The sequence below is a fragment of the Carassius carassius genome, chromosome 29, assembly GCF_963082965.1.
Source record: "Carassius carassius chromosome 29, fCarCar2.1, whole genome shotgun sequence".
NCBI lineage: Eukaryota > Metazoa > Chordata > Actinopteri > Cypriniformes > Cyprinidae > Carassius > Carassius carassius.
Window position 1 is genome coordinate 4,088,617 of NC_081783.1, and position 9,206 is coordinate 4,097,822.

At 36.2% G+C, this 9,206-nt stretch overlaps 1 protein-coding gene across 1 annotated transcript; it reads right to left on the reverse strand.

Annotated features, from left to right (window-relative positions):
- Nucleotides 1-638: 638 nt before the first annotated feature.
- Nucleotides 639-8,995, reverse strand: LOC132109438 (E3 ubiquitin-protein ligase synoviolin-like). The gene is made up of 16 exons (XM_059515501.1): nucleotides 8,790-8,995; nucleotides 7,880-8,017; nucleotides 7,694-7,786; nucleotides 7,462-7,614; nucleotides 6,744-6,792; nucleotides 6,438-6,541; nucleotides 6,229-6,355; nucleotides 6,044-6,143; nucleotides 5,904-5,969; nucleotides 3,458-3,574; nucleotides 3,211-3,368; nucleotides 2,971-3,126; nucleotides 2,744-2,884; nucleotides 1,780-1,963; nucleotides 1,574-1,686; nucleotides 639-1,312 (listed from the first exon to the last, which is right to left on the reverse strand). Exons 2-16 carry the CDS (start codon nucleotides 8,009-8,011, stop codon nucleotides 1,146-1,148), a joined length of 1,860 nt encoding a protein of 619 aa, XP_059371484.1. The 5' UTR covers nucleotides 8,012-8,017; nucleotides 8,790-8,995; the 3' UTR covers nucleotides 639-1,145.
- Between the last annotated feature and the right edge of the window lie 211 nt (nucleotides 8,996-9,206).

Consider the following 9,206-nt stretch of genomic DNA (forward strand, 5'->3'; position numbering starts at 1 on the left):
AAAAAAAAACTCACCATGTGGTCATAAAAAGCTAATCCAATTAATATATATATATATTTAGGTTAATGTTTTAGTAGTACATTTTTTTTTTTTTACATTACAGTTTAGGGTAGGTATGATTAAATCTTTTAAAATAAGTCTTATTCTCATCAAGCATGCATTTACATATATACATACACACACACACACACACATATATATATATATATATATATATATATAATATTGTGAAATATTTCTGCAATTTAGAATAATTTTCTATTTCTAATTTATTCCTGTGATCAAAGTTGAATTTTCAGCATCATTACTCTTCAGTGTCACATGATCCTTCAGAAATCAGTCTAATATGCTGATTTACTGCTTAAGAAACATTATTATCAAAGTATCAGTTTCCACAATAATAATAATAATTATTATTTTGTGGAAATGGAAACATTTTTGTTCAGGATTCAAAAGAATAGCATTTATATGAAATAAGAAATCTTTTGTAAAATATCTTGCTAAATAAATGTATATATATATATATATATATATATATATATATATATATATATATATATATATATATATATATATATATATAACAAAAAAAGCATACTGACCCTAAAGTGTATAGTTGATAAACTATCAAGACAATGTCTGTTTTGAACAATTTATTGTGCAGTATGTACAGATCCTCCTATTAAAACACTTTATACATTATGTACAGTAAGTTAATTTAGATATTTGGTTCATGGATATCTTTTAGCCACAACCAAAGTTGATATAGGAAAAGAATCTATGATGTAGAGCTAGAAATAATGAAAATGCACAAAGAATGGGAAAACATCAAATTTTAAGGGCACACAAGAAATCAACAGACGTGTTCCTCTGAAAGACAGAAATAACATTCAGAGGAAAGTCTCAGCAATATTCGAGTCAGACGTCACAGCAGACTTTCATGCATGGTTTCCCATGGCATCTTCTGTACACGTGAAAAATCCTCCACACAGCGGGAAGTGCTTGATGTGCCTCATTTAAATGAAAATGTAAGAATTCCTGAACCTTCCTCAGATAATTTGACATCAACATGCCAAGTGCCCAAGAGTCCATAAAAAGCATTTCTACTGACAGAAGTCGATTCAGGATTTAAATGCATCACATCATCAGTGGTCAGGAGTATTAGTGGTCTCCAGTTTACACAGACGACGTCGTCTCAACTCAGCAGCATTTGGCTCACCCCCATCCTCTTCATCTTCCTCCTTCCTGTCTTTATCCACTCCTGTGGTTGAGTCTGGTAGAGAAAAGCCAGTAGCTCCATTGACGGATCCATCTATGAGCAAGAGAATACGACGACTCGATGATATTAATGTTTAATATATATATCTTTTTCTTTTGAAAGATAATGTATCATGGTTTCTATAGAAATATTAAGCAGCACAACTATTTTCAACATTTATAATAATAAGATTCTTATCCAGCAAATCTGCATATAAGAATGATTTCTGAACAATCATGTGACACTAGAGACACAAACACGCACGCACACATATTAGGCGAGTCATTCGAGAAGTTGTGGCATCAATCTACTCACCACTCTGAGCCTCGTTCTCCTGACTGGGAGCTTCCGTGTTGTCCGTGGAGGAAGAGGACTCTGCATTCACTGATGCACTCGTCTCACCAGCATTGTTATCTGATCTTGGAGGACTAAACAGAAAGTAAAAAAGAAAGAAAATACGGGGATTTCAGAAGTGGGAACTGGACGTGCCACTTTTTAAATCACACTTCATGTTTGCATACCTTAACGTAGCCACCGTGCTGAGGTAGTGGTGAATGTTGAGCATGGCGGCATCCAGCAGTGTGTGGATGTTGTGAAGGCACTGCAACCTGGCTTCCAAACCTCGCCTGCCCTCCTGCTCCAGTTCCCTGAGCTCGGCCTCGGACATGGTGGACAGAGTCGATGGAGGCGGCGGCATCGATGACACTAATAAAACACAGGGGTCCCAGATTACTCAAATATATCATTTTTCAATCATGTATGATATTTAGTGCTGTCAAACGATTCATGGCGATTAATCGCATACAAAAGATAAGTTTTTGTTTGCATAATGTATGTGTGTGCTCTGTGTATATTTATACAAATACACACACATACAGTATATATTTTGAAAATATTTACATCTACATTTATATTCATATAATTTCTAAAAATATATTTAATATATAACATTTTTCTTAAATATATCCATGCATGTGTGTGTATTTATATATACATAACAAATATACACAGCATACATACATATACTATGCAAACACATTTTTTTATTTTGGATGCGATTCATCGCATTATAATTTTAATAATTAATAATTTTTGCATTTAGCAGACGCTTTTATCCAAAGCGACTTACAGTGCATTCAGGCTAACATTTTTTTTACCCAACAACAACTATTGTTGCATAGAATTATTAATTAATGTAATTAATTAAATAAATGGAATATAATAACACTTATATTAAAAACAGTTTTAAAACAAGCAGTATTTTCAGTTTCAACAGAAATACCAGAAGAAATTTCTTAGCAAATGTGAATAATCGTGTTGGACAGTGATGGGACTTTAGATCATGATCTTTACAGGTATAAAAAAAAATCAAGTATTATAAAATGAAACATATATTTCCAATAGCCTATTTTTGTGTGTTATTAATTTGTCTAGTTTTAATTTCTGACATTATTATAATGCTGCAATCTGACCGCTGTAACGTACTAAAGGGTGGAGGTGGAGGCATCGGCAGCCACGGAGCTGATGGGAAAGGTGGAGGCATGGCGAAGGGGAATCCAGGCATTGCTCCGGGAGCAGCAGAGGCGCTGTCTGCATTCGGCTGGGTCGAGCTGCTGGCTCCTGATTCTACATCACACAACGTGAAATTTACGATCTGATTCATGAGTATTCTAGCTGTTCACAGTGAGGCAGAACAGATAAGAGCTGCTGACCTGCTCCCTGTGCCTGTGTTGCAGCGGAGCTGGTCTGTGGTGCGTCAGTAGCTGCCTGTGCACCTGGAGCAGCAGGAGGAGGAGGAGGCGCGCCTGGGAATGGACCCCAAAAGGGAAACAGACCCGGAGGAAACTGAGGCATCATACCTGGAGCGGCTGCACAGAAAAGGAAGCATGGTTTACGGTGCACAAACAGCCAAATATCAGCAACTTTGATTGGCCTGTTCTTGGTGTTTTTACCATTGACAGGTGCAGGTACAGGGGCATTAGCAGGAGCGGCTGGGGCAGGTGCTTGTGCAGGAGCTGGGGCAGGAGTCTGGTTCGGCTGGGACGCTCGGAGGACATCCATACGACACGTCGGACACGTCTGCTGTCTCTGGAACCATGAGCGAAGGCAACTACAACGAGAGGAACAAACTATTCAGAATATGTATGTGGACGCTAAAACCAAAGAGACTGATTTTTTCCATAAACAGAGGGAGTGAACCTTGAGTGAAAGATGTGGTTGCACGGCAGTTTCTTGGCTCCAGTCACCATCTCTTCTCTGCAAATGATGCACACATTATCAGTGGCTTGCAAGTCTTCAGGGGTGGCATCTGGATAGCTGGAACAAAGCATGGCAGACAGTGATAAAGAATTTAAAATATTACTAAAACATATACTAAACATATTAAAAACATTAAATATACAGTCGTGGCCAAAAGTTTTGAGAATTACATAAATATTAGTTTTCAAAAAGTTTGCTGCTAGACTGCTTTTAGATCTTTGTTTCAGTTGTTTCTGTGATGTACTGAAATATAATTACAAGCACTTCATACGTTTCAAAGGCTTTTATCGACAATTACATGACATTTATGCAAAGAGTCAGTATTTGCAGTGTTGGCCCTTCTTTTTCAGGACCTCTGCAGTTCGACTGGACATGCTCTCAATCAACTTCTGGGTCAAATCCTGACTGATAGCAACCCATTCTTTCATAATCACTTCTTGGAGTTTGTCAGAATTAGTGGGTTTTTGTTTGTCCACCTGCCTCTTGAGGATTGACCACAAGTTCTCAATGGGATTAAGATCTGGGGAGTTTCCAGGCCATGGACCCAAAATTTCAACATTCTGGTCCCCGAGCCACTTAGTTATCACTTTTGCCTTATGGCACGGTGCTCCATCGTGCTGGAAAATGCATTGTTCTTCACCAAACTGTTGTTGGATTGTTGGAAGAAGTTGCTGTTGGAGGGTGTTTTGGTACCATTCTTTATTCATGGCTGTGTTTTTGGGCAGAATTGTGAGTGAGCCCACTCCCTTGGATGAGAAGCAACCCCACACATGAATGGTGTCAGGATGCTTTACTGTTGGCATGACACAGGACTGATGGTAGCGCTCACCTTTTCTTCTCCGGACAAGCCTTTTTCTAGATACCCCAAACAATCGGAAAGGGGCTTCATCGGAGAATATGACTTTGCCCCAGTCCTCAGCAGTCCATTCACTATACTTTCTGCAGAATATCATCCATCTTCCATCCATCTTCTGATCATCCATCAGGCCATCTTCCAGAAGTCTTGGCCTCACTGTGCGTGTAGATGCGCTCACACCTGCCTGCTGCCATTCCTGAGCAAGCCCTGCACTGGTGGCACTCCGATCCCGCAGCTGAATCCTCTTTAGGAGACCATCCTGGCGCTTGCTGGACTTTCTTGGACGCCCTGAAGCCTTCTTTACAAGAATTGAACCTCTTTCCTTGAAGTTCTTGAAGATCCTATAAATTGTTGATTTAGGTGCAATCTTAGTAGCCACAATATCCTTGCCTCTGAAGCCATTTTTATGCAACGCAATGATGGCTGCATGCGTTTCTTTGCAGGTCACCATGGTTAACAATGGAAGAACAATGATTTCAAGCATCACCCTCCTGTCAAGTCTGCCATTCTAACCCAATCAGCCTGACATAATGATCTCCAGCCTTGTGCTCGTCAACATTCTCACCTGAGTTAACAAGACGATTACTGAAATGATCTCAGCAGGTCCTTTAATGACAGCAATGAAATGCAGTGGAAAGGTTTTTTTGGGATTAAGTTCATTTTCATGGCAAAGAAGGACTATGCAATTCATCAGATGACTCTTCATAACATTCTGCAATTATATGCAAATTGCTATTATAAAAACTTAAGCAGCAACTTTTCCAATTTCCAATATTTATGTAATTCTCAGAACTTTTGGCCACGACTGTACAATAGAAACTGATAAAAACGTTGAAAGAATTAAACTGTAAAAAATAAATACAAATAAATAAATAAAAAACTTTAATGAAATTCTTCTAAAAAAAAAAAATTGAAAATTGAAAAAGAAAAGACTACAAATAATAATCATGGCCCTATATTAAGAATAAAAAAAATGCACAATAAAATAAACAAATATAATTTTGGTAACACTATTTTAAGTTGTCCTTGTTACACATTACATGTACTTGCTATTACAGTAACATTTACGCATAATTACATGCAAGTGAAGTATCTTTAAGACAAACCCTAATCATATAGTAAGTACATGTAGTTAATTAATATTACTCAGTGCTTAAATATAATTACACTAACAAGGACACCTTAAAAAAAACTGTAGCCACTATTTGTTCTAAACAAATATAAATTGAAAAAGATAAATACAAATAAAGAAATGAATACAAAAAAAAATTACACTGCATTGTTAAAAAAAAAAAATAATAATAATAATAATTCAAACTATAACACTTGCGCATTAAAAGATATTGCAGATTATTTCAGAGATAGAGTATTTTTTTTTTTTAACTGTAAAAGCTAATTATTAAATACTGAAAATATTAAAGTAAAAAACGAATTACTAATAAAAAAATAGTAATCATTAAACTGCACTATATTCATAAAATAAAAAAAATACGTAAAAGATATTTAAAACGACTTCAGAGAGATACTCACAGAGTATTCATATTACGAATGGCTCGTCGAGACATGATGGCGTCTGTTACTGCCTTCTTGAATTGCCTGGAAAGACAAACATATTGCATAAGACAAACTGTTCTTTTTGTTGACACAACACCTGATGGTTTACCACTCACCTCAATGCGAGATACATGGGTCGAATGGCAAACAGAGGGAAGGTGTGCACTTTTATCATTATGGTCATGAATGCCATATACAGAAGCACCTTGATGAAACCTGAAGGATAAATGTATCATCAGTCAATCTGTGAATAGGCAATATGGAAACACAACCATCCAAGCTCTAGCGCTATAGGATATACCTGTGAAGAGCTCTGTGTAGAGCATGTAGACGGCCTTATTGTCCCACGGATTCTCACTCTGCAGATCAACTGTATGTAAGGTGTACTTGATGAAGGTGGTGAAGACCACAGTCATCAGAATTGCATACTGAAAGACAGAATTGCATACTCAACTGCTAACATGACAGATGACATACTGCACAAAAAAAAAAAAAAAAAATGCTGCTCACCTCAAATCCAAAAACCAGCTGCACTGAAGCTCCTCTTGTTATAATGGTGTGACACGCGTGATTGACAAACAGAAAGTCCAACACTGCCAGCAATACCATCAGAGCTGCAGCAGAGAGACAAGAACATTAGTGATGCAAAAACCACAACGATGAGTGCAGTCTGAAGTCAAATGGCATTAAATTAAAGATACAGGTGCAGCTCAAAAATTTGCATGTCCGAAAAATTAGTTAGCAAAGTAGTTTCATATGTAAAAGGGAAGTAAGAGATATATTTGGTGCTGCAGAACACAGGCTGAAATTACTCACAGAGAACTCTAAAGTGGAAGACCCATGAGATATTTGGACTCCTTTCCATCTAAAAATAAAATAAACAATGAAAACCTTTAAAAAATGAAATAACATTTTTAACAGATTAGACGTAACCTCTCAATGCTCACAAATAAAAATAAAATATGGAAATATATTTAAAAAATGAATTAAATTTCTAATGAAATAGATATAAAATGTCATCTCTCTCTCTCTCTATATATATATATATATATATATATATATATAAACATATATATATATATATATATATATATATATATATATATATATATATATATATATATAAAATTAGATGTAACCTCACATTTAACAACAAAACATGATTTTTCCCCAAAATAATAAATTAGCTGTTTTAAATTAACTGAGACTTTATATAGCATAATAGCACTTGTATATAATTGCTATTTTGTTGATTTTGATTGCTTCCATTGTCTTCATTTGTAAGTCGCTTTGGATAAAAGTGTCTGCTAAATGACTAAATGTAATATATATATATATATATATTATACAGATATAAACTGTAATAAATACAATTTTCTCCAAATGAGATGCAACCTCTCAATTATCTAATAATAAAATATGAAACATTGTATTCAAAAACAATAGATTAAATATTTATGATCAAATAAATCTATAAAATATAATAATTAACAGAGATTTTTTCTTTTTTTCCACAATCTCAGTGTTCACTCACAAAGTCCACCCTGTCTTCAGCCAGCCAGTGGAAGCACTTGAGGAAAAGCAGCAAAGTGAACAGGGCCACAAAGCGAGGAGAGAAATCATCCCTGAAGACTGTAAAGGCCAAACAGGTCTCGGTCACCGCATACCATGAGCGTTCAATCAGATGCTAAAAACATAAACAATATACAAATAAGAGACAAAAAAACTTCTGTCTTTCCACACACGTTGCAAATTTAGTCACCAACCTCCATTTCAGCAGCTCTCAGTTGCCCAAAAAAAACTTTCCGCATTAATTTCCCCAAAAGGAAAACCAAAACGAAAGCCTGAATGTATAAAACCTGCCAGAGAAATAGTAGACAAGTAAAAATCACAAAGTTTACAGTGCCTTCCCATAAAGATCTGAGATTTAATAAACTGATGTAATAACTTACTGCCATGCTAGGGCTGCTTTTAGTGAGGTACACCACAGTGGGGTAGAACTGGTGCTTGAGGAAGTATGCATGAGCCACCACTGCACCAGTCAGCACCAAACTGATGGCTGTCACCAGAGCGGCTCGAACCATCTTCAACTACAGAAGAGAGAGAGAACAATTATAAAACAGAGAGTTACAGTCCTTCATTCTGACATCACTGAAAAATAACACTACAAACATACATCATTGTTAACTTCTGCGTGTTGCACTTCAACCACTGTGTCGGAACCACAACTGTTTCTAAGGAACTACATTGTTTTAGTTTTTTTATTGATAACATTACACTTTATTGGCTCTGTTGTATTATGTTAAAGCTTACCACGTATATGGAATAACCGTTTTATAAAAGCAATAAGCCCTGTGAAGCCGTTGTTTACAGTGAATTTATCACGGCTAAGAGGGAATCAATGATGAGGGCAAAAACATTTCATGACACCCAAATATAATGCTGACAGGACAGTATTATAACACCATTCATATGCTGGAAAAAAAATGAATCCTGTTTATTTACATGTTTGGGAAAGACATTTCCAGTAAACTGAAGTGAAAGTAAGGGCCAAGATTACACTATGCATATGCATTTAACAACTAGGCCTATCATACACATTCCTAAGAGCTAAATAAAGCTTTTGTTACACTGTATTATATATACATTTTGTCTGTTAAATGGTTGGCTACAGATAACGTTACAGTTTGAAAGCCGCACCAGAAGGATACGAAAGAAAGTATGACAGCTGTAATTAATCTAACGTTTCCATACAGAAAGTAAACACTAATTAAATCCGTCACAGCATGTTTTAATAACCCAACATATGTTGATAAAGTATGAAGTCGGGAGTGGACTGATATGACACGCAGTGTGTCTCACCTTCAGTCGCAGGAATCCGCTGTTTCTGCTTTAGAGAGATGCCTGTGTTGAGTTCTGCTTCTAATAACTGCGTCTTGTGTCTATTCTTCCATCTAAACCAATCGTGTCGCTTCTAATCCCTCGTAGTCGAAGCCGCTCGACGGATACGTGTTTATTTTTCGCTTGCTCTCGAGAAGGGCCACCTCACTTCCGGTGAGTGTTGATTTAGTGAAGCAGAACCGTCAGAGTTTCGCTTTCAAAATAAAAGCTTAAGAAACTTCCTTCAATCAAAGACAAATACATCAATCCGACTAGACTAGTTTGTTCGTTTCCATGAATAGGTCCTTTCGTTTTCAAAGAAATGTTTTTTAATTAGTTTTTAAATATATACAGCTTTACATTGAGAGAATCAAACCAAATAAATAAATAAAGGTACAT

Excerpts from the sequence above, each read along its gene's own strand:
- LOC132109438 (XM_059515501.1), bottom strand. The coding sequence starts at position 8,011 with ATGGTTCGAGCCGCTCTGGTGACAGCCATCAGTTTGGTGCTGACTGGT. Across the intron at positions 6,542-6,743 it reads CTTCCACTTTAGAGTTCTCT|CTCTGATGGTATTGCTGGCA; the intron begins GTGAGTAATTTC and ends TCTCTGCTGCAG. Across the intron at positions 1,313-1,573 it reads GGAGAACGAGGCTCAGAGTG|ATGGATCCGTCAATGGAGCT; the intron begins GTGAGTAGATTG and ends TCTTGCTCATAG.